Below are 24,981 nucleotides of genomic sequence, written 5' to 3'. Positions count from 1 at the left end.
TTAATTCATTCAGTTAATATTGATAATGCTGAACATATGCTATATGCTCAAATTCTTATGGCAGCTGATAATACAAAGATGAAAAGTTCTAATAGGTTCCCTATACTTAATACAATATAGGAACACGATAAAAAATTGGTGCATATGTATTTTGTCGTAATTTGGAAATTTATCAGGACTCTATGATCTGTCTACAGACCAGCTTTTCTGTTCTCTTCTTCACTCCTTTCTCACTTCACTTTTTGTAGGCTAATTAATTATTTATTAGGCCCTAGCTTTTTGTATTTCATTCAAGTTTCTACCATATGTAATATCTTGCCACCTAATCAAAATTTTCCACTCCTTTTCAGAGCCTTCCTAGTCATTCCTAGCCTAAAGAAGACTCAAGTTTTTTTCTTACTTAATTGATCTGGAGTTAGATAAAGTATTACGATTTGAACAACTGACAAAGTGATTCTCTCCTGTGTAGCCACGGAAGTGTTTTATTGGCTTCATTTCCTATAACTGCATTTCACTATAAAATTTCTTTGTACAATTAAATTTTCTTCTATTCCTCTATCAGGGAAGAGAGAGCTCTCTTCTTGGACAGTGAATCTTTTTATCAGGAATTTAAACTCCTATCTTTCCTACCATCCACAAGCTGTTCTTTATCTACCACTATCTCTTTCCTCTGTGTTTTCAGTCTCACTATTGACTTCTTCCTTGCTTGAAATGCATGCGCCAGGTGTACTGTAGCCTAATAAATCTTGTACTAACTTTTCCATTACCCATTGGCTTATAGGACTTCTTAACGTACTGTGTCATTATCTACACATCACTCTACCTCCCAATTGTCTTCTGTGTCCATGAGACTGAAATTTCACATGGTGAGTCTTGAAATACATGTTTAATAACTTGTTGAGTGAATAAAGACATGACTTTCTAACCACTGGATAAATGATATTCTATTTTTTAAAAAAAAATTATTATTATTTTTATTTTTGAGAGAGATGCAGAGAGAGACACACACACACAGAGAGAGAAACACCAGAGCACTGCTCAGTTCTGGCTTATGGTGTTGTGGGGGATTGAACATGGGACTTAGGAGCCTTAGGCATGAGAGTCTGTTTGCATAACCATTATGCTGTCTCCCCTGCCCAATATTCTATTTTTAATCATCCTGACACATGACTAATCAAGTCCATGACCCACTCCCTATCTTCTTACATGCCTAATTCGTGTGTTTCTGTATTTCATTTTTTCTCTGATCCATTGGATAACTATATTCTACGAGGCAGTGTTACACATGGTTATAAGTTGTAGTGATCAACAAATTTAACATTTAAATAAAGTCTTTACCACTTCATAACTGTATGACTAGGGAAACTTTTTTTTTTTAAGTGAAAACTCTCTCTTTTGTTATTGTTTTGTTTTATTGTTGTTTGTTTTAGTTAGAGACTGAGACAGAAGAGAGAGAGAGGGAGACAGAGAGAGAGAGTGTAGCACTGCTTCACCATCATGAAACATCCCTCCTACCAGTGGGGACTGGGGACTTGAAACCAGGTCCTTATGCAAAGTAAGGTGTTTACTCCACCAGGTGTGCTTAGGGCACATTTTATACTCCTTTGAATTTCTTTTATTTATCCATAATTGGGAGATAATAGTATTTTCTAAAGGTTGAAATTCCATCTCATCAAGGGCTTAAGCTGGTATAACATAGGATTTACATGTCTGAGACTCCTGGTTCAATCCCTGGCATCACTTGTACTCAAGTGGTGTTCTGACTTCTCTTTCTCTCTCTCATACGGCTTCTCTGTTCTTTCTCTCTGTCTATTTAATAATGAAATAAATAAAGTAAGCCTGTAAAAATAAAATTAAAGTTAATTTGAGACTTATTTTTAAGGTTTATTGAGAGAGAGAGAGAGAGAGAGAGAGAGAGAGCCAGAACACTGCTCCAGAATTTTTAGTGCCAGAGATCAAACCTGGGATTTTGTGCATGTGAGTCTTACAGTCTACTGGCTGAGCCCCATCCCCAGAGGCTGCATGTTATGATAATCAAATGCCATTGCAAAGACACTAAATGCTCAATTAATGTTAGTGGGTATTTCCATTCCAATAGACATAAGCTCCCTAAGGGCAGTCACCACAGTATTTTTTTCTTCTACCATTTAATTCTGTTCCAAAAACCGATACTGTGTTTGAATCAGGGTTCTCATAAGTAATGGTTATGAATGAGGCAGTGAATGCATTCTTCCTCTTCCTCATCCCTTCGTGGATGATTTTAGTAAGCTCTTTACTTTAGCTGCCTTTATTTTTCTCCTTGCTGATATCATTTATTCTCTTTATCTCCCTCCTCCTCTTCCTCTTCTTCTTTCCTCCTCTTTTCCTTTCCTTATTACCAGATCACTACTCAGCTTTGGTTTATTGTGATGTTGGGGACTGAACCTCAGAGCTCACAGACTTAGATGTGAAAGTAATTTGCATAACCATTATACTATATCCTGGTCCCAGTGACCTTTTAACCTCATTTATTTCTTCAGCTCTCTTCTTCATGTTGGCAACCATCAAAGTAAGCTGAAATAACACTCAACTTATTGTGACCTCTAGGTCCAGATTTGCTGTCTCTAAGATACTTTCCAAATAACTGTTCTCCAAAGACTATTCTTTGTTACATTTGATTCTCTACATTAAAAAGGAACTAGTCAACAGTGACACATCTAATAGTAAGAATATGTTACATTGGTGAAGGTCCCAGGGTCAATCCCCAGGCCCCTACCTGCAGGGGACACCTTCATGAGTGTTGGCTTAGTGCTGCAGCTATCTCTCTCTCTCTCTCTCCCCCCTTATCTCCCCTTTCCTCACAATTTTTCTGTCTCTATACTAAACTAGATAGCTAAATAAAATAAAAATATTGATGAAAAAACTGGTTCTTTTCTCCAACATAGCTTTTATTATATTATTCTGCTTATTACTCTTCTGTGTAGAATAGCCTCCTCTGAAAAATTGTTTAAAATATTCACTTAATTTATATATGCATACACAATTTGTTAAATGTATTTGTGAGAACATACAAAAACTTCTACCTGCCTATTTATTTATTGTCTCTAAGGTAATTCCACCTACAAAATGTTATTCTTCCCAAGTGCAACCCAAAGTATTAGATAAATCTTCCATTGGTAGCTAGAATAGTAACATTATTTTTAAAAAAACAAACTCTTATCCTGTCTGTAATTTGACTGTTATTTTAACAAAATCTTCACTGTATGTAAATAATACTTACTTCTGAAAACAGAAACATAAAAATACATTTTTTAATTGTGAAAAGTAGCCAATGCAAATAATACAGAAATTTAAGAGTAAGAGCAAAATCTCTAATTCATCACTATTTTATATCTCATTCTTAACTCTACAGAGGTGATGCTTATTATGGAATACTTTTTGTCAGGACTCTAAAATACATTTAAGACCATTTGCATGTTTGATTTTTACTTAATGTGAAAGGATCATACTGTATTTGTTAATGTGAAACTAGATTTCTCACCAATATATCTTGGATGGTTTTTATTTAGAGAGATACTACAAGGTGGCACACAAGGTTAAGTGCACATCGTACTAAGTGCAAGGATCTGCCCAAGGAAACCAGTTTGATCCCCAGAACCCAGTCTGCGGGGGGTGGGGGAGGGGTCGCCTCACAAGCTTTGAAGCAGGTCTGCAGGTGTCTTTCTCTTTCCATCTCTATCTTCCCCTCCCCTCTCAATTTCTCTCTGTCCTATATATATATAATTGAAAGAAAAATGGCTATAGGAGCAGTGGATTCGTAGCACAGGTACAGAGACCAAGCGATAACCCTGGAGCCCAAACCACAACAAAAAAACAAACTACAGAATATTGATAAAGAAGCAACACACCATGTTAAGTCAGACATTTGTTGACAAATACTTGGAAATGACCTTACTGTTTATTCCCTTCATCTATGTAATTTTATAACAATGTGAGATGCACTTCTCAATCTCTTCTGGCCACTTTATGTATGGCATTATTTTCTTGTTCCTTATGGGGAAGCTTCTGCTAATCCTCCCAAGCCCAGTTTGTGAGGCAACACCCTGGTGCAGGGTGGGGGAGCCAGGAGTCGACTTGGAATCCTCGTGCGGGTACTTGCACTTCATACCATGTGTGCTTAGCCTGGTGAGCCACTGTCCAGCCCCCAGTATATACATCTTAAAGTGCTCTCTTATACCACTCACTTTTCCATTTTTTTTTAAGGATGCTAATTCAGGTTTTTGTACTTCAGTAAAGCTGTGCATGATTTTTTTTTAATTTCTTTACTGGAGGATTAATGGATTACAGTCTACAGTAAAATACAATAGTTTGTACATGCATAACATTTCCCAGTTTTCCATATAACAATACAACCCCTATTAGGTGCATGTTTTTTAAAACCTTTTGTTATCTGTTATGTATGTACACAAATGTAAGCATCTCCAAAGTAAAGGCATATTTCAGTGTACCTCAACTAAGGTAGATGTTTAGTGATTCTATGCCAACATTCTGGTGACTGTGTTGTACACATGGGCTCAGATGAATTTCTTTCCTTAGAGCTTACCAAAAGTGACCATCAATGAATATAGCAATAGAAATCTATTAAAAAAAAATAAGAATGAACCTACTTGATTCTCCAAGAGGATTTTGATTTGAGCTGGATAATCCTAAAAGAAGGGAAATTAAAAAACAATTATTTACTTGGGCATTAATTATTTCTCAGTCTGTCAATCATCTCCTTCATTTTTTTTTCAAGTAAAATAATTCTACTTAAGTTTTTTTTCTTTTTTTTTTTTTTTTCTTTTTTTCTTCCAGGGTTATTTCTGGGGCTGGGTGCCTACATTACAAATCCACTGCCGCTGGAGGCTATTTTTTTCCCTTTTGTTGTCCTTGTTGTTTATCTTGGTCCTTGTTGTTACTATTATTGTTGTTGCTGTCATTGTTGGATAGGACAGAGAGAAATTGAGAGAGTAGGGGGAGACAGAGAAGACAGACACCTGCAGACCTACTTCACTCGTGAGGCGACCCCTCTGCAGGTGGGAGGCTGTGGGCTCAAACCGGGATCCCTGTGCTGGTCCTTGTGCCAGTCCTCGCGTTTCGTGCCATGTGCGCTTAACACACTGCACTACCGCCCAATCCCCAGAATTCTACTTTCTAATTAGGGACCATGTACATTGAGTGTACGTGGCTTTGTAGTTGACCCCTATCAATGCACAGAAACATGGTCATCTGTTTTCTCTTATTTCCTAACCATAAAAATTTGTTTTTAGCTGTTCATGAGAATAAGTAGTGCCAATGAGTTTGGCCAATGAGTGCCAAATCCCCGAGATTTGGGATTAGCATTCTGCCAATGAGGGGCCTCCCCTTTGTGAGGTGAAATGGTGAAATAGGTTGACAATTGACAGATACCAACTTTATTTAATACTAGATAGAAAAACAGAACTGTTTAAGGATAAAATTAAAGCTTTATTCAAATAAATAAAGTAGGGGTAGGACACGAAACTCATCATTTGGGCTTCTGAATTTAAAGATTTATAAAGCCTATCAATACATTCCTTGTACCTAAGCATGTCAAACTATTCTGCCATTGATTATGGAAGGAGGTTCACAGAATTGTATGGAAGGTTCAATTAATTTTAACTTACAACTGTTTTCCTCACATACCTTTTTAGGGAATTATGCTGATGAGATTCTCTAAATTTAATTGTTTAGTCTCTGCTTTCTAACTCCCAAAATGTTCGCAGAGTAGAAATGTTTGGTTTTGTGAAGGTGTGCCAAAAATGAACTAGAAAAAAAATGACTTAGGTTTGGAAGCTGGATCTTACCCTAAAATGATCGGTAAGAAATGAGAGACTGAAATGTAGTTTCTGTTAACCTTCCTCTTTCTTTCTTTTTCTCTTTCTTTCTTTCTTTCTTTCTTTCCTTTTTTCTCTCTTCACCCCCACCCCAGTTCTATTCAGACTTATTTTTGGAGAAAAGGGGTAGGATTGTATGTGTGGAATACCTACTCTGTTGAATTATGTCATGGATTTTACCCCTTCCTTATAGATATTATTATCTGGTTTCCAAAGATTCATTCTTTTAAAAAAATTTTATTATCTTTATTTATTTATTGGATAGAGACACTCAGAAATTGAGAGGAAAAGGGTAGATAAAGAGGGAGAGAGACAGACATGTGCAACACTGCTTCCCCACTTGCATAGTTTTTCCCTCTGTAGGTGGGGACCAGGAGCTCGAACCCTGGTCCTTATGCATTGTAGCATGGGCTCTCAACCAGGTGCGCCACTACCCAGCCCCAAGAGATTCATTCTTATTTATCACCTGTCTAGTTAGAATTAATAAAATTCATTTGTGTCTTACATCTACTCTTTCCCCATGATCCAGAATACTATTAGCATTAGTGTTGACCCTGTTAAATGTTCATAAAGTACATTTCCAACTATACTTGACTTTCTTAATGTTCATGGTTTGATCATTCTGTTCTTGGAGAAAAACAGATACATTTCTGAGGGAAATATATTGCTGTATGGAGAACATAAGATTTAAATTTAGAGATTTGAATTTCTTGGAATTTCTTTTCTAATAAAGAACTTTATGATTATCAAATTAAGATGTTTCTAGATATCAGTTTCCTTTTAGATCAAATAAAAGACATTGGAGCCGATCATCTCTCAAGTTATACCAACACTTTTCTACCACTTCTTTAGAAATTATATTCTGTGTCATGATTATATGTCACGTGTAGTGATGTCTTGCTCAGCTCATTATTTCTGAACAACGTGCTCAGTATCTGGCAAATAGTACCTTACCAATACATATTAATTACATAAATATATGAAATAAAAGGGATAAAATTGGTTAAGAGTAGACATAAGTACTGTAGTGTTCAATACATCTGTGTGCATTTTATTTTTTTCTAGTTTGTGTCGTATGCTTTACATTGGTTTGTTCTAGCCCTCCCCCGCCAAGAGAATTGGATCAGTCCAGTTAATTTCACGGGCCCGCTTGGCCCCGCCCCGAGGAACCCTGAGAGAGGGTTCCTGAGTCCGAGAGTTCCTGAGTTCCGGAGTTCGAGAGTTTCAGGGTTACAGAGTAAGAGAGAGTTCCACAGTGGAAGAGTTTCAGAGGGTTCCCCAGTACGAGAGTTCCAGAGTTCCAGAGTTGGAGAGTTCCAGAGTGACAGAGTAAGAGAGGGTTCCTGAGTTCGAGAGTAAAAGAAAGAGTGCTTGCGCCGCCACAAAGAGACAGCGGAGTTCTGTTTGGTGATTAGTTTGTCTTAGTTTATGAATCGTTGTTCCTGAATAAAGAAATACAGCTTCCCTGCCCAGCCATTGTCTCCGAGTCTCTGTTACCCGCTGTGAAACAAGCCAGCCCGGCCAGAGCCTCCGAAATTTTTAACAACAAATGGTGCCCACGTGGACCTGACCTGTGCATCTCTCAGATAAGTAAAGACAATTTGGCTACCTATGCACTATGGCCTTCTCTTCTGCTTGTGAAGAGATCTCCAAAGGCCTCTGCTCTTTCTTCACGAGACTGTTTTGCTGTTTCTGGAACATTTATCTCTGGACCACTCTGTGGTTTCCACTCACTCGGGCGAACTCAGAACAGCCAGCGGGAAGAGCCAGCGGGCGGGAGGCGAGGCGCGGAGCTGCTGTTTCCACCTGGTTAAACAGCCAGCCAGCCGGCTGCGCCCAGACAACCCCGCGCACCGCACCCGCAGCCCCGCAGCCCCGCACCCCTCAGGAGGCCGAAGCCAGCACACAAGAGCTCCTGGAGCCCGAAGCCAACACGCAAGAGCCCGAGGCCAACACACAAGAGCCCGAGGCCAGCCCACAAGTGCTGGCTCTCCACCGCGTGGCGCAGGACACTGGACGCGTGATCCCTCCACGCTGCTCGGCCACTGCGAGCAGGGCAGCAGACATGGCAGGGCCATGGGGCAGGGCCGCTGCGGCCTATCATGGCCGCCACCCCTGGGCACCTAGGCCCACGCCTTCTACAAAGATGGCCTGCCTGCCCTCTTTCTATGAATTCTGGAACCATCCCGGGCCTCCCGGACCCCCGGGCTCCCTGCCAAAACTGGGCACACGAGATCTCCAGCTACCAGTCCGGTCTGAAGACAGACAAGCTGGAGTATGCAGAGATTTGTGCAGAGATCGCAACCTGCAATTCCTAGAAGTGGAGCTGCTCGGGAATGGAGCTGTGCGGGAAGCCACCTCCGAATGGTGACCCCCCCCAACCACTAAGACAGTACAGATTTAAATTCGTGTTTAAAATGACATGTCTTCGTAACTAAGGTTTCTCTCCTTGTGTATTAATGACCATGTTTATGTGTATGTTTAAAGTTTGGTAAACAGTAGCTTTAAGGCTAAATTCTTACTAGTCAAAGTTAAATGAAAAAGGTTTTCAATGTAATTCTCATAAAGATAAAATTAACTTACATTTAAAGTCTAAGGTAAAAATTAGTTAACAATCAATATATTTTAACTAAGTTAGTCTAAACAAAAGGTTAAATAGACTTGTTGATATGTAAAACTCTCCATTACCTTCTCTATTAGAAATGGTAGATCGCACAATGGCTATGCTAATTATTCTCATGCCTGAGGTTTCCTCTCCGGCCCACACCTAGGGTGTGTCTCCATCTTGAATGGGTGTAACAAAAGGTTAAAAGACGTTGTTGATATGTAAAAGTCTCAAATTCCTTCTCTATTAGAAACGTTGGATCGTGCAGTAGATATGCTAATAACAAGTTTTGTTTCATAGTAAGTAAGTTGCAGCCAGCTGCCTGTGGGACTCTAGGCCGTTCCCCGCCCCCATGCAAATGCCCGTCAAGGCAAGTAGCCCCCCAGAGACAAGAAATGTTTTTTTTAAGCTGATAAAGTTTAGTTTGTGCCAGTTTCTTTTTATAAAAATGCCTGTATGATATATGTTTCTGTTCACCCCACACCCTTGATACTATAGTCATTTAGTTAAAAAGAAAAGGGGGAATTGTCGTATGCTTTACATTGGTTTGTTCTAGCCCTCCTCCGCCAAGAGAATTGGATCGTCCAGTTAATTTCACGGGCCCGCTTGGCCCCGCCCCGAGGAACCCCGAGAGAGGGTTCCTGAGTCCGAGAGTTCCTGAGTTCCGGAGTTCAAGAGTTTCAGGGTTATAGAGTAAGAGAGAGTTCCACAGTGGAAGAGTTTCAGAGGGTTCCCCAGTACGAGAGTTCCAGAGTTCCAGAGTTGGAGAGTTCCAGAGTGACAGAGTAAGAGAGGGTTCCTGAGTTCGAGAGTAAAAGAAAGAGTGCTTGCGCCGCCGCAAAGAGACAGCGGAGTTCTGTTTGGTGATTAGTTTGTCTTAGTTTATGAATCGTTGTTCCTGAATAAAGAAATACAGCTTCCCTGCCCAGCCATTGTCTCTGCGTCTCTGTTACCCGCCCGTGAAGCTAGACCGGCCGGCAAGAGCCTCCGAAATTTTAACAACAAGTTTGCATTTATACAGTGCCAGATATCTAATTTCAGGTTAAAAAAATTAGAATTGGAGACTGGATCTTATGTTAATATGACTCATTATATTACTACTGACACCTCTCTGGCCCAACTAATGTTTTCTATTTTAAAAATGTGAAGGAGGGGAGAGGGAGAGAGAGAGAAAGAAAGAGGAAAGCACATAGAGCTTGAGAGAGAGAGAGAGAGCTTGAGATAGAGGGAGAGAGAAAGAGAAAGGAGCAAATAGAGCTTGAGAGAGAGGGGAGGGAGGGAGGGGGAGAGAGGGAGGAGGACAGGGGAGGGAGGAAGGGAGGGGAGGAGAGGGAGAGGGAGAGGGAGAGGGAGAGGGAGAGGGAGAGGGAGAGGGAGAGGACATAGAGCCATGAGAGCCATTTGTGAATATATCCCTGTAGAGCCACCTTCCTGGCTATGTGTGAATTTTAAAAGATTTCTTTAATTCATACCTCAGTTTCAGCTAAAAGTTTACTCGAACTTTTTAAAAATAAAGATATATTTGAACTGTAAATGGCCACTTTAGGTGACCTTGTAATTTAGCTCTTAAGACTTGATAACCAGTCCATCCTAGTGATCCTTTTGTATGGAGGAGGCTTTCCCTAACCAGATTTTCCTGTATTATTTCATCCTGGGAAAGAAAAGCAATAGCTAAGCCAGAAGCAGGCAGGAGAACAAAAAGAGGAGTTTCTGGCCAGAGCCACAGACTACTTTTTTTTTTCCTCTTCTTCTCCTCCTCCTCCTCCTCCTCCTCCTCCTCCTCCTCTTCTTCTTCTTCTTCTTCTTCTTTCACTTGTGTTTGTAAAGAAGTAAAACACAATTTTTTATTTTTGTTTAGACATTAGATAATAGAAATGCAAAACCATATATTTTTGCACACTATTTTTTGGTATTCTTTGGAGTTTCGACTGTAATTAAAAATATGTGTTTCCTAGCCCTTCTTACTGTGAAAATCTATGGCAATAAAAACAGATGCACTGGTTGGCTTTTAATTTTGACACCAGACTGTCTGAAATAATAGCTCTAAGAAAGTGTGAATTCTTTCATTCCTCAAGCTTTAATTATAAGCACTTAATTTGTTTCTCTTTCTTTTTCTATCATACCAATCTGGTTTATTTTTCATCTGGCTAAACATGGTATACCTCAAAAGCCACTCATTTTGAAAAGTCAATTCTGCATCAGAGAACAGAAACAAGCTTGTTTGAATTATTTCCATTCTCCAGGACACATTGAAGTTATCTAACAATTAAGATATTAAGTGGTATTCTAAAAAATTTTAATAGTATAGGCCTATAAAATGACAGAAGTGTAATCTTGATAAATAGTTTAAAAACACTGAATGTGTTTCATAAAACTTGATTCATCATTAGAAAAATGAGTAAGTTAATAGCTTACTAACTTGTCTTGACCTTTCACAGTCAAAGATAGTCTTCATTTTACATACCATTTTTTTACAACTCACAGCTAGTTTTCTGTCAGGTTTTTTAGTCACTTGAATGATTGTGATGATGCTGAATTCTGTAGTAAGATGAAGTACCACATATGGAATATTAATAATAAAGTCCTCAGTTTCTAGGAATGAAATGTTTTGGGAGAATCTCTAGGTCTAATCTTCACTATTGACACATTTCCACCTTTAAAAATTCATTGTGTAGAGAGATGTTTTTACCTTCTAATGAAAAAATCATTACTTGACTCATGAAAAACAGAATGAAGTCTCATGTTTTCCCTAGTTGATATCTTTCCAAGTACACACACACACACACACAAACACAGACACACATACATTTTGAGATACTTTTACCAATTATTCTGAAGGTTAAAACTAACCACCTTAAATCCTCTTTGAATGTATGATGGAAAGAATGAGTATGACTATGATCTAAGTATGGTAGGGATTAAGGTCCTATTTCTATTATCTCATTTAAAAATCTCATACTATTACTATTATTCTCATTGTAGAGGTGAAAAAAAACAACTAAGATTGAATAAAACTCAGAAACTTACCCAAGTTCACAGAGCTATGAATGTGAACCTAGGGAGGATCCTAGTGTTTAATCATTATCTCTGCTGTTGTTGGATATTACAGCTATTAATGTACCTGATGCTTTACACTCACAGTCCCATTAAATTCTCCTTAAAGTTATTAGTACTATATTACACCCATTTTTTGGAGGAAGACATTAGAACCTTGATAAAATAATTGGTCCAAGTTTATATTCTTTACATAAATAGTAGAAATGAGTCTTGAAATATGGTCTGCCTGATTCTAATTAATCGTCAGCTCAAACCCTTCCTTCTGTTAATATCACTTGTTTAGATTTTTAGTGTTCACTTCTTAAATTTAGAAGATAGCTCCAAAAAAAAAAAAAAACCATTCTTTGGCATATAGTGACTAAATAAACTCTCTTTGGTGCTGGAAAAACTTGAGACAATTTCCTGATAAGGGTAAGCGCCAATAATGGATATGCTGTTCTTAACATTTTTGTAGCAGTGATGAGACAACATCTATGGGTATTACCAGTGTTAAAAGCAGAGATCAGGGTTTTGGACTGCTGGATTATTTTCTTGACTTTCCTTTTTGTGACACATCACTTATTGATTTGCTTCCTATTAATCTGTCCTAAAATCAAGTTGACCATTATAATATCTCTATTGGAATGTAGGAAAAACAAATAGTGATAATCTCTTGATCATTTTACCCAAATGTAACTATGGTTTTCCATTTTTTACTTTTTTCTTTAATCCTAGTAGAATCTAGTGGTCTATGTGTTCCATGCTCATGCTTAAGCCAATAGCCTAGACAGCAAGGCTAGCTTTTAAGTTGTTTCCTGTTTTGCTTGGTCTTAATGCAGTCCTTGCCAAAGCTTCCCTCCTCTGCTGCATTAGTAATGCAAAATGAAATTCATTGTGCCCATTATATCTGTTAAATGGTTTCCATTTTAACTTGAGAAAAAATGTATTGACGTTCATGTGTTTGGCATGGAAAATGTGTATATCTATCGAAGATAGCAACTTGTCTGTTGGAATTACAGTGCATTATGTATAATGCTGCTTTTAGCTGTGCATATACATTTCCTGGAATCTTATTGTGTCAGAGCTTGGAAAGTTTACACAAGCATTGGTAATCTAATTTTTGTCTGGTGGGTGGCTGTGGAAATAAGGGGTATTTTGAAAAGCAAATGTCTTGGCCATCTGTGCCATGGAGTGATTTGGTGGCAGGGATGTCTAGTCAGGTGGGATAAAAATTTTTTAAAAATCCATCAAAAATATTTTTAAAAATATTGCCACCGGTCCAACCTAAATATTAATTGCCCAAGAACAGAAAGATGTAGTTATTATGACATTGTTTTTCTGGCATATTTCTTTTTTTTTTTTTAATTTCTAGTTTTAAGGTTGAGAATCTGTTTTATCATTTTCCTTCCTCTTAACAAAAGCTAATCCTTCCCTAGACTATATTGTTTCCTATAGCTTTTGTCTTTTTGCAGACATGAGTCTTTGGCTCATGAACATCTTGTTAAGTAAAGTCTGTTGAGGATTAGGGGCTGTGACACAGTTTTCTTGCTGTTTTTTTTTTTTTTTTAATTGAGGTTTTTTTCAGTTGATTTGTCTTGGAAGTCTTTGAAATGTCTTCTATCAAGTAATGATTTTTATTTTTTTTTGTTCTTTCCAAAATTGAGGTTTTATTTTGCTCAACTATTGCTGGAGTCTAGGTAATGAATTGCACTATTTAATAGGCAAGTGCAAACATTTGGTGTGCAACAGTTGTACTGCTCTCTGCCTCTTGGAGTTACTTAAACCCTATAATGCATTGCTGATGAACTGTGAGGTAGTTTCTTTGTTTTTTCAGTTCTAGTATCTGTCAGTCATCTGTCTAAAGTAGGGTTTCTTAGCTTTGACACTATTTCATTTTGTATTGGATAACCCTTTGTTGTGAGGACTGTACACTGTGGGATGTGTGTAGGTGTGCCCCTGGACTCTGCTTACCAGAGGTCAGAAACACCTGCCACTCAGTGTCTTCTTCAGGTGTTCCTAATGCCCCCTGGGGACTAGAGTCACTGTATTTGAGAATCGCTGATGGAATGCAAAGTTGAAAGATAAGACCTGCCTGATAGAAAGGAATTTTCATAAAAAGCATGGAATTCAAGCACTGCAGTGACAATGCTGAGAGAGCTTTGTGTCTTGGAGGGAGTGTGGAGGAACTGTATCACACATCCCTGGAGAAAATACTGTCATAATTGTCTCTAGTTTCCCAGACTGAGTAACAGAGGAGGTAAGGGTCACCTTTTAACTGCCTTGCTTCTGATCTGCTAATTATCTCTCCACCCTGTGATGCTTTTTATCTCCCCTCTTTACAGCTTGACTCTCATAAGGAAGATTCAAATTCTTTTCAGATTTACCATCTTAGTTATATTTCTACCTGAACTCTCTGGTTCAACTTTTTTTGTTTTCCCTACTAGTTTTCTTTAGCTCAGTTGGGAAGATGCTACCCATTATTTCTTTAATTCATGTCACTACCTAGTAATAGTACTTCCTTCTTTCTTATTCATTTATTTGTTTATTTTTTGTTATCATCAGGGCTTCATCATTCTGGGCTGACTTACACAGATAGACAGGCAGAAATAGAGACAGAATGAGAGAGGGAAAGACACTACAGCACTGAAGCTTCCCTAGTGAGTCCAGCTTTGAAACTGAGTCACACCGTCATGAAGTAGGCACCTTCCCAGGTGAGCAGTCTTGCTAGTTCAGTCCATTACATTTTGAGGAAGAATTTTCGCAAGGTGCATTCTACTCTGTAATGTGTTTTAGTAAAGAACAAATGTTTATCATGACGAGTAAGTATCTGTTCCACCTGAAAAGTAGAGATGTTACTGGCCACTACAATGTAGACATTTTCCTGTTTAACTTTTCTTCATACCTCTTTGAGTTACAGCCATTGTATTTATTGACAATCTTGTGGGCTGGCCCAAGCGCATATATTTGTGACCAAAACATCAATCAAGATAGTCTAGAAAAAAATGATGTAATCAAATTAATCTAATGATAATAGGTTTTTTTTTTCCCTTCTTCATTTTTAATGTTGTGAAAGCTGTGGAGGTATGCCACCAAATCTATTTGATCAATATATGGAATGTAAAAAGAAGAGACAAGATTGACTGATGAATAAAATGAAACTGACACAAACAGGCTGACAGCCAGCTGTAAGTCTCTTCAGGGCAAATGCAATTAACTTAGAATAATAGACTCAAATGTGATGGTTAGAAATGCATTTTTATTAACAATCACAGACTGAATCATTGTGCTCTTCTGAATAAAATGGTACTTATATTTTGAGGGTATGTGTACATGCATATATCTATTCTCTGTACTTACATATACCCATGCCTCTATCATGCCTCTGCTATGCTTATAGTTTATGAGGGAAAGTTGATTTTTAAAAAGAGTATACCTTCAAAAGGAAATTCATTCATAAAGTGTCTGCAGGACTATAAATTCTGAGTATTCTCCCAAATTACATATATAGAACTCATGCTACTTATCTGGAGCAATTAGACATAAAGCCACTGAGCCCTGGTCCCAGAACTACTGGTCCTTTGGGGGTTTGGAATTGCAATCAGGGATTTACAGATTTCATTTTGAAGAGGAGAAGTCATTACTAGAAATCTAAGCTCATTTCCTCTCCTTTAATAGCTATTTTAAATCATTCATTTAGAAAATACATTAACTATTTAGGGTACTTGCAATGCATTTCTCTTGGCATTAAGTCTGTACTTTTTAGGGTTTTAGAAAATTATTTCAGAAGAAGATACAAACTAGAAAAAAAAAGACCAAATAGTGTCTTGGTGATTAAAGTTACTTTTGGATAACATTTTCAGCTCTCACTACCTGAGGAAAACACCTTAAATAATTGTAACTAAATATTAGTATATTAGCAAATCTTTATAATGCTGTGAAGATGAAAAATAAAACATGTGACCCATGAAAAATTATAAACTGAACTTTTAATATGATTAAGAAATGGTATATGGCTGGGAACCTCCTTTAATAAATGTGTTATTAATTTAAATTGATAAAAACAGTTGCAATTCTGTGCAGCTTACTTAATATTGTTGCACTAATTAGTAATTGTGTACCAGAAGGGGAAGAGACTAAAGTAGAAGATAAGTAACTTAACAGTTTTATAAAGACATCAGAGTATGAAGTCTTGCATAACACGGAGAACTGTTTTATATATATATTTTTCAAATGCAAAATAAAGCTCCCTGAGTTATATAATTGCTATTCTTCAAAAGGACACCATGAAGGTTGACAATTTAAAATGTACTCTTCTGTCACTATCCAATTTTTTTTTTTTAAGTGTACTGATGGTGTTAAAAACAATCTCCCAGAACAGGGCTGCCATTGCCAATTTAGGACACTGGCTTTGTTATTAGCGTAGGCATATTAGATCATCCTAGCTCTTCCTGCCTGCTTTGTTCTTTTGATATGGCAGGGAACTGAAATTGACAACAGCCTACATTTATATAACAATAACTTGCATTGTTAAATATATATGTGTAGATAGACAGATAGAGAGTTCTTTTATTCCCAGAAGATATCAAAGTTCACTACACACCATAAAAAAAAAAAACCCACAGAAATATGCAGATGCTTCTGGGGTGAACCATGGCAACTATTTAAAAGCATAAAGTATTGACAGCCTCAACAATTCTGGAATAGTTCGTAGTCATTTTTAATTTTTTGATATTTTTACTCCTTTATATTCTTTTCTGTTTTCTTCAGGATGAGGAAAGGATAAAGGTCACACTTTGCTACTTTTGATAAACCAGAAATAGCTTAAGAAAATAAGCTGGGAAGATAGTTGTCTAAGACTGTATGTTTGAAAAAGCAGTACTGCTCTAAACACCAGAACAAGTAGGTTGCTTTGAATATTCCAGCCTTTGTGCAGTCCATTTCATCTGTTATAATCACATACAATGAACTCAGAGCAGGGTGTCTGATAAATGGATAGTCACTACTACAAATAAGGTTATCAGATTTAGCAAATAAACATGTTGAATAATTAGCGAAATCTGAACTGTAGACAAATTATGGCACATATTTTAGTATATATGTGGGTCAAATATGTACTTAATTTTAATAATAAATTTAGCTTAAAATTAATTACTTAATATTTAATTCTAAACTGATATATCATTTATCTGAAATTTAAATTTAGCAGAGTATTCTGATTTTATAAAACAAGAATACACAATTTGGAAGGAAGATAGGAATTAGGGTAAAATCATTTTTTATAGAAGTAGACAATATTTTATTTATTTAGGATAGAGACAGAGAGACATTGAGAAGGGAGAGGGAGCTAGAGAGGGAAAGAGATAGAGAGAGATATCAGTAGCCCTCCATCAATACTCGTGAAGCTTTCTTCCTGCAGATAGGGACCAGGGGCTTGAATCCAGGTGCTTGCACATTGTATTGTGTGCACTTAACCAACTTTGCCACTGTCTGGCCCCGGTATAAAAATAATTTTTAAATAAGTAATAGAGCTTCATTTTTGTTTCCTGAAAACAGTATTACCATCTTAAAAATTTGTAGACAGAATAGTGCCTGGTACTAACAGTATACTTACAGGCTGAAATAGGTCACTTGGATAGTGTGTTGCTTTGCCGTATGTGAGACCCAGGTTTGAGCCTGTCCTCCTATGCATTGAAGGAAACTTCACTGCTTTGGTATCTTTCTTTCTCTGCCTCTCTCTCTCTTCTCTCTCACTGCTTTCCCTTTCATTTAAAAAACAACTGTAGACATGACTCCTAACTTAATGAGTTATGATTAGAGATTATGGACAGAAGTTTTTGAAAAATAGGTCATTGCATAGTCAGTAGATGTTTGACTCACTAACTTTTCATGAATCATAATTAATTTTTTTCCCTGAGTGTCTGATACGGTGCTAAACAGATTGTAAAGATGCAATGTATGTTGCTTGAATGAATTTATTTTCTCATAATTGAATTTATGTTTCTTCTTTTTTTTTTCCTAATAATTTTGTCATTCCCCTCCTTTTTTACACACAATCATAATGTTCCCTTTCTAGGTACATTTTCATTTTGAGATGTTTTGAGTATGTAGAAGAACAAATTTTGTGTTACCTTAACAATCAGGTTTAGGCAGTATGCCTTATGAGGGTAGAACTAGATTAGGTCTAGATGGATAAATAACTTTCATGGAGATGAGTAGAATTAGTGAAGTGTTATTTTAAACCCACCAGGAAAGTCATCTATAGAAACCTTTAATTTAAGATACTTAACTGGACTCTTGAACACTTTGCATGTAGTCTTTATTATGTATATTACCTGTTAATGGGTTAAGTAATTTCTTAGAGTACTTTAATTATATCAGAATTTTCCCTTGGCACCATACCAATTTTTGAACTATATATAGACTTAAACTGCAACTTCCCTGTATTAACAGAATTTGGGTTCACCTGGTGCAAGACAGGGCTGCCTACTGTCTTCACTACTATTCAGTATAATCTTAGAAGTCCTACACATAACAATCAGACAAGAGAGAGAGATTAAAGGGAAGAGAGGAATTCAAACTATGATAATTTGCAGATGTTATGATAGTATCCAGAGAAAATCCAAAAGAATCCAGTAGAAAACTCCTGGAAATTATCAGGCAGTATAGTAAGGTAGAAGCCTATAAAATCAACATACAAAACTAAGTGGTATTCCTCTATGCAAACCCCAAAGCCAGAAGAAAAACAAATCAGTTCCATTCACCATAGCAGCTAAAACAATCAAATATCTTAGGATAAACCTAACACAAGAAGTCAAAGACTTTTATACAGAAAACTAGGAGACACTTCTCAAGAACCTAGAAAAAGATACAAAGAATTGGAAAGACATCCCATGCTCATGAATCGGAAGAATTAATCTTGTCAAAAATGAATATTCTACTAAGAGTCATATACAGATTTAATACAGTGTCTATCAAGGTTCCACCAAATTTCTTCAAGAGAGTAGAACAAAAGATACAAAAATTTGTCTGGAGAAAGAAAATGCCCAATATAGACAAAGCAATCCTAAGGGAAAAAACAGGAATAAAGACATTATGTTTGCAGACCTCAAAAAATACTACAGAGGCATGATAATTAAAATGACCTGGTACTAAAACCAAAGTAGATTCAATTCAATTCCACTTAGACCAGTGGAATCGAACTGAAAACTCAGAAATCACCCCCCTCCTCAACACACACCTATGGTCAACTAAATTTTGACAAGGGTGCTCAAAAAATCAAATGGAAAATGGAGAGCCTATTCAACAAATGGTGTTGGGAAAATTACGCTGAAACATGCAAAAGAATGAAAGTGGACCACTGCATTTCATATTAAAAGTTATATCGAAATGGATCTAAGATTTAGAAGTTAGACTAGAAACCATCAAAGACTAAGTAGAAAACATAGGCAGAATCCTCTTCCATTTAAGTGTTTGCTACAACATCACTGGTTCAAATCCAATTGCAAGGAAAACAGAAGCAAAAATAGACCAATAGGGCAACATCAAATTGAAAAACTTTTGCACAGCAAAAGGGAAAAACTACCATAACAAGGAGATACCCCACAGAGTGGGAATCTTTATGTGTCACTTATCATACAGAGGAATGATAATGAAAATATTGAATGAACTCACCAAACTCAACAATAAAAAGATAAAATATCCCTATTGAAAAATGGGGGGAAGATAAGGGCAGAATCTTCTCCAAAGAATACATCCAAAGGGCCAACAGGCATATGAAAAGATGTCAAAGTGATGATTAGGGAAATGTAAATAAAATCAACAATGAGATACCTATGAGAATGCCATACATTAAAAACAACAGAAACCCAACTGTTGGAGAAGCAGGGTGTGGGGAGAGGGGAGCTAACTTACCTGCATTGCTTGTGGAAATATAAGTTAGTCCAACCCCTATGAAAAAAAAGTCTGGAGATTTATCAGAACTCTAGAAATGGACCTACTTTATAACCCAGATATCCCTCTCTTAGAGATCTACTCAGAGGAAACAAAAGCATCTATCTGAAAAGACCTGTGCACTCAATGTTCACAGCAGCACAGTTTGTGATAGCCCAGACTTAGAAGCAACCTTGATGCCAACAGATGAAAGGCTAAGGAAGTTTTGGTACTTAAAACCAGTAGATTATTCTGCAGCTGTAAAAAATGCAGTCTTCTCCTTTGCAATAGTCTGGTCAGAACTGAAAGTCACCATGTTGAATGAGACAAGCCAGAAAGAAATAGTCCAATCAATACCAAATGATCTAACTTATAGAGGGAACTTATGAATAATGATGGAAATTGTAAGGTGAAACTTGGGCTGGATTTGACATATTAAACCAAAACACAAACAAAAGAAAGAAGCAAAGAAAGGGGAGAGGATGGAGGGACATTGGGATCCTGGTGTATTTCATAGACGCCAGTCAAGGGAAGTTGAGTAGTTGTGCCTGTGTGTTGAAGACTATACTGAAAACCATTAAATGCTCACCCCCCCAAAAAAAAATACTTCACCTGGACAGAATGCTTGCTTTGCCATGCAAGCAACTCAGATTCTAGCTAGATGTTTACCACATTTGAAGAGTGTTTTGTGCTGCAATCTCTCAGTCTGTCTCATCTGAGAAAGTTGGCCTGGAGCATTGAAGCTCCCCTATGCCATGATTAAAAAAAAAAAAAAAAGGAACATTTTAAATTTTTTTTGGAGGGGTTAATGGTTCACAGTCAACAGTAAAATATAATAGTTGGTACATATGTAACATTTCTTAGTTTTCCACATAACAATCTAACCCCTTACCTAGGTCCTCCTCTGCTGTTGGGCAGCCCCCCTTCTCCATCCTCCATTGCTGACACTATGGTCTATTTACATAATCATTGTTTTGCTGGATCTATCTTCTTTCTACCTCGAGACCTGCCCTGCCTGCAGGGTACATTAATCCCACCAGTTAAAACTCTAGCAACTGTTGCTACGGAAGCTTTCTACTTTCCGCTCTTTCCTTTTCTCTACCCCCTTTCCTAGCCATTTCCTTTTCTGACTTGCCACTTCTGGTTCTAATATATAAAAGCGTTGTCTCTGATCAATAAAGACACATTGCGTTCCCGTTCCGTCACGAGTTTCTGGTCTCTCTCCCGCATCGTTCTCCCCACCCCTCACCCCAGAGTCTTTTACTTTGGTGCAATACACCAATTCCAGTCCAAGTTCTGCTTTGTGTTTTCCCTTCTGTTTTATTTTTCAACTTATGTCTATGAGTGGGATTATCCCATATTCATCCTTCTGTTTTGGTTTATCTCACTTAACATGATTCTTTCAAGCTCCATCCAAGATAGGGTGAAGAAAATGACTTCACCATTTAATAGTAATATTCTATTCTAACAACTTACTCAGCTACTCATAAAATAGAACTGTTTAATAGCAAAGGGTAAGTCTTTTATTCTTGTTATCATTGGTTTTGCTCCTTTTGTGTACATGCTGTAGGTATTGCCAAAGAAATGGAAAGTCAAGCAGGGGTGAAAAGAGTAAAAGTCAGAGTGACATAGATCTAAATTTTATAAGATTCATGGGACCAGCTGTTGGGACCAAAGTTGATGGCACACATTATCACTGTGTAAGGGTTCAAGGACCCAGGTTCAAACCCCCAGTCCCCACCTGGTGTGTGTGTGGGGGGAACTTCAAGAGCAGTTACAAATGTCTTTTTTTCTTTCTCCCTCACTATTTTCTCATTCCCTCTCAAGTGCAGTCTTCTCAAATAAAATAAATATAAAGAAAATATCTATGATTGCAAACACCAAAACAGGAATGTGGTGATCAAGAAAATAGGAACCTGACATATTCATCAAGTGTGAAAATAGCTGGTTATTATTATTTTTTTTTAGAACTATACATCTGTCTTCTATGGTAATGATGCTTAGTCTTCCTGTAGACTAGACAAATAAAATAAAATAAAACTGAATTTCAGCTAAGATGACAAAATTAAAAGTTCCCACAACCCAATTATTTTTTAAAGGGTAAGAAGGATAATGGAGGATATTGGCTAACATTTACTGAGTACCTACTATGTTCAGGTACTTCCCCAGACAATCAAATACTACATCACAATCTCTGACCTCAGGCCTCTGGTCTAACAAGAGACATCACCTAGGAAGTAAATGGATATGATCAATTGTAATAACCCCTGCCTGGCTTTATATGGTCTTGGAAATTCCTATAACGTGTACTATAGGAACAGAAGTATCAAAGAGTCACCAAGGTCTGAGTCTTAAGATATATAATGTGGGACTCGGACAGTAGCACAGCTGGCAAAGTGCAAGGACGGGCATAAGGATCCCGGTTTGAGCCCCTGACTCCCCACCTGCAGGGGAGTCACTTCACAGGCGGTGAAGCAGGTCTGCAGGTGTCTATCTTTCTCTCCCCCTCTCTGTCTTCCCCTCCTCTCTCCATTTCTCTCTGTCCTATCCAACAACGACGACAATAATAACTACAACAATAAAACAACAAGGGCAACAAAAGGGGATAAATAAATATTTTTTTAAAAAAATAGGTTTTAAAAAAAGATATATAATGTGATTAACTAATTTTAATACAAGGTAATTGCAGTTTTGGCTTATAGTTCAAATGTTGGATGTTGTAATGACTATAGATTAGACAGACATGGTCTCGTAAAGAATACTATCAATTTATCAAGCAACTTCACGAGTGTGTTTACTGGATGGTATCTGAGTGAGGTTCAGGAGGAATATATCAACTGGTAACATTTTTAAAAGAAATTTTGTATAAAAGTCATAATTCCTAAATTGTGGAGACAGGAAACACTTTTAAATACAGACTGGCATGAGTAGATGGTAGAGAATGACGTTAAAAGAAATTTTTTTTCAGGTAGGGACTGGGGAGTATGTGATGCTTCCAAGGTATCATATTCAGTCCCCAGCAACACCATTAGCTAGGGCTGAACAGTGTTCTGTATTTCTCTTTCAAATACAGTGCAGTAGGGTAGGGTAGTGTAGTTTAGGGTAGGGTAGGTGGGGTGGGATGGGGTGGGGTGGGGTGGGATGGGATGGGATGGGATGGGATGGGATGGGATGGGATGGGATGGGATAGGATAGGATAGGATAGGATAGGATAGGATAGGATAGGATAGGATAGGATAGGATAGGATAGGATAGGATAGGATAGGATAGGATAGGATAGGATAGGGAAAGGAAAATAACGAAATGAAATAACTAAAGGAAAGGGTTCCAGGAAATGAGGTATGGAAAATAGGCATAACTCAGAACTTGGAGGAACCAGCACAATGGGAAGGAGACTTAATTACAGGAATTGATATGGTCAAATTTTGAAATGGAATATTGGTAGTAGATTAGAAGAAACAAGACTAGCTTAGTAGTTCAGGATACCTACAGGCCATGAAGATATGAATTAGCTATCAGTTTATTTCTGGAGATAGACAGGATGCTGAAAATTTAGGAACCAAAAAGTTTAAAAGATTAACATTCGAGGGTGTGGTGATAAGCCTGGCTAGGATGAGACAGGCTGGGAGTATGGATTGACCTACCAATGCCCATGTTCAGTGGAAAGCAATTACAGAAGCCAGACCTTCCACCTTCTGCACCTTATAATGATCCGGGGTCCATACTCCCAGAGGGCTAAGTACTAATATAACAGGAAATAATAGGAAAGCTATCAAGGGAGGTGATGGGAGGTGGAGTTCTAGTGGTAGGAATTGTGTAGGATTGTACCCCTCTTATCCTATGGTCTTGTCAGTATTTCCATTTTACAAATAATTTTTTAAGTAGTTTCATAAGTTCAGCGTCTTTAATACTTCCTAACAGGTTTGAGTCAATGCACTTGGATTTGTTCTTTCATAAATTTTCTTGAGTGTCTTTTATTTTAAAGAAGTCAGTGGGAAGGAGTTTAGCATAAATTCCCAAGCATGACTTAGGTCTGGGCACAATTTAGAAGCCAAGTAACAGATGCCACCACTATTATCACCACCATGTTACAAAAGAGAAGAGAGCAAAAAAAAATAATTGCATTTCAACTTTCCATCCCCTCATATTTTGTATTAGTCATCCTTTCCCCTCCTTTCTTCATGTCTACCCCCTTGGGTCTAAGGTCATTTTTCATAAAATATATGATCACAGGTGTTCCTGCTGTGAAATGGAAAGAAACATAGAGTTTTTTAGCCACGGAGAGCTGCCAAGTCCACACTACCAGTGTGCTGAGAGTCACCCTCCATTTATTTTCCCCTCTTCTTGTTTTTGGATATTGATGAGACGCTAGTGTGGCATGAAGCCTGTTTGCTCCTTGCTGTATTTATTTTGTTAAGATTAGAGTTGCTAAGATACAGGCCGTTATTTCAAATCGTAACCACCAATGCTAGTGGTCATAAAATGAAGAACTAAAATTCCTTTATTTTGCTAACTCTAATAAAAAACATTCTTGAAGGGGCAAGATAATTTTCTGGAAAAAAAATGAACAGTGCACCCAGTGGCCCATGTTGTACACATCGTCAGGCCCACCAATCCAGCTAGTATTATAATATTTTAGTTTAAAATTGAGAGAGAATTTCTGGCTTCAACCTGCTCATCCAGTTACTATTTTTAAACAAAGGAAGTGGTCATGTCCCCCTTTCTTACTTAGTGGTTTGATCCAAGAGAGTTCTTTTTCAATCTGTTACAAATTATTTTTCTCTGTTCAATAAATATTTTGAGAGATTTGCTGTTTTTAACACTGCCTCACAACTTTTGGATTGGGTTCTAAATTCTCATCTTGTGTTCATCTGAGGGACTCAAGCTCCTTGTTTTTATTCATTCTACTTTCCCCTGTAAATGCTTTGTAAATTTGTTCTAATTTTGTAGTCCTCACTGCCATTTATTTGTTTGTTTATTTGTTTATTTTATTTGAACACTTCTCAGCTCTGGTTTATGGTGGTGAGGAGATTGAACCTGGGACTTTGGAGCCTCAGGCATGAGAGTCTCTTTGCATAGCCATTATGATGTCTACCCCTACCCCTTTCATATTTTAAAGATAATTGAGAAGAAGTCACACCCTATTTTTCAGATTTCATTGTTATTGATAAAAAAAAAAAAATCTTCTTTTAGGGCTGGGGAGACAGTATAATGGTTATGCAAAAGACTTTCATGCCTGAGGTCCTAGGTTCAGTCCCCAGCACCACCATAAGCCAGAACTGAGCAGTGCTCTGGTCTTTCTACCTCTCTGTATATTTCATTCATTAAAGCAAATACATAAATAGATAAATAAATACATATATAATGCACATTTAAAATACTTTTTTAAAAGAAAATATTTTGTATTTTTCCTTAGAATGTTTTACATCCCATTTCAATCACTTTTGGAACATCTATTTCATATTGTAGGTAAATATTTTCAACTAATACTTAAAAGAAAAATACTATTAAAGTATTGGGGTGGGAAAATAGTCTTTG

The 24,981-nt window shown here is 37.4% G+C and overlaps 1 protein-coding gene across 1 annotated transcript in view; it reads right to left on the bottom strand.

The window, feature by feature from the left end:
* MDFIC2 (MyoD family inhibitor domain containing 2) overlaps nt 1–24,981 on the bottom strand; it is a 128,190-nt gene that overhangs the window by 41,990 nt on the left and 61,219 nt on the right. The window contains exon 2 of the mRNA XM_016188248.2: nt 4,647–4,685. Coding sequence (XP_016043734.1) covers nt 4,647–4,685 — 39 coding nt within the window. The remainder of the gene's footprint in view (nt 1–4,646; nt 4,686–24,981) is intronic.

Source organism: Erinaceus europaeus, chromosome 12 (genome assembly GCF_950295315.1).
Source record: "Erinaceus europaeus chromosome 12, mEriEur2.1, whole genome shotgun sequence".
NCBI lineage: Eukaryota > Metazoa > Chordata > Mammalia > Eulipotyphla > Erinaceidae > Erinaceus > Erinaceus europaeus.
The sequence above is the reverse complement of the archived record's forward strand: the minus strand, read 5'-3'. Positions and strand labels throughout refer to the sequence as shown.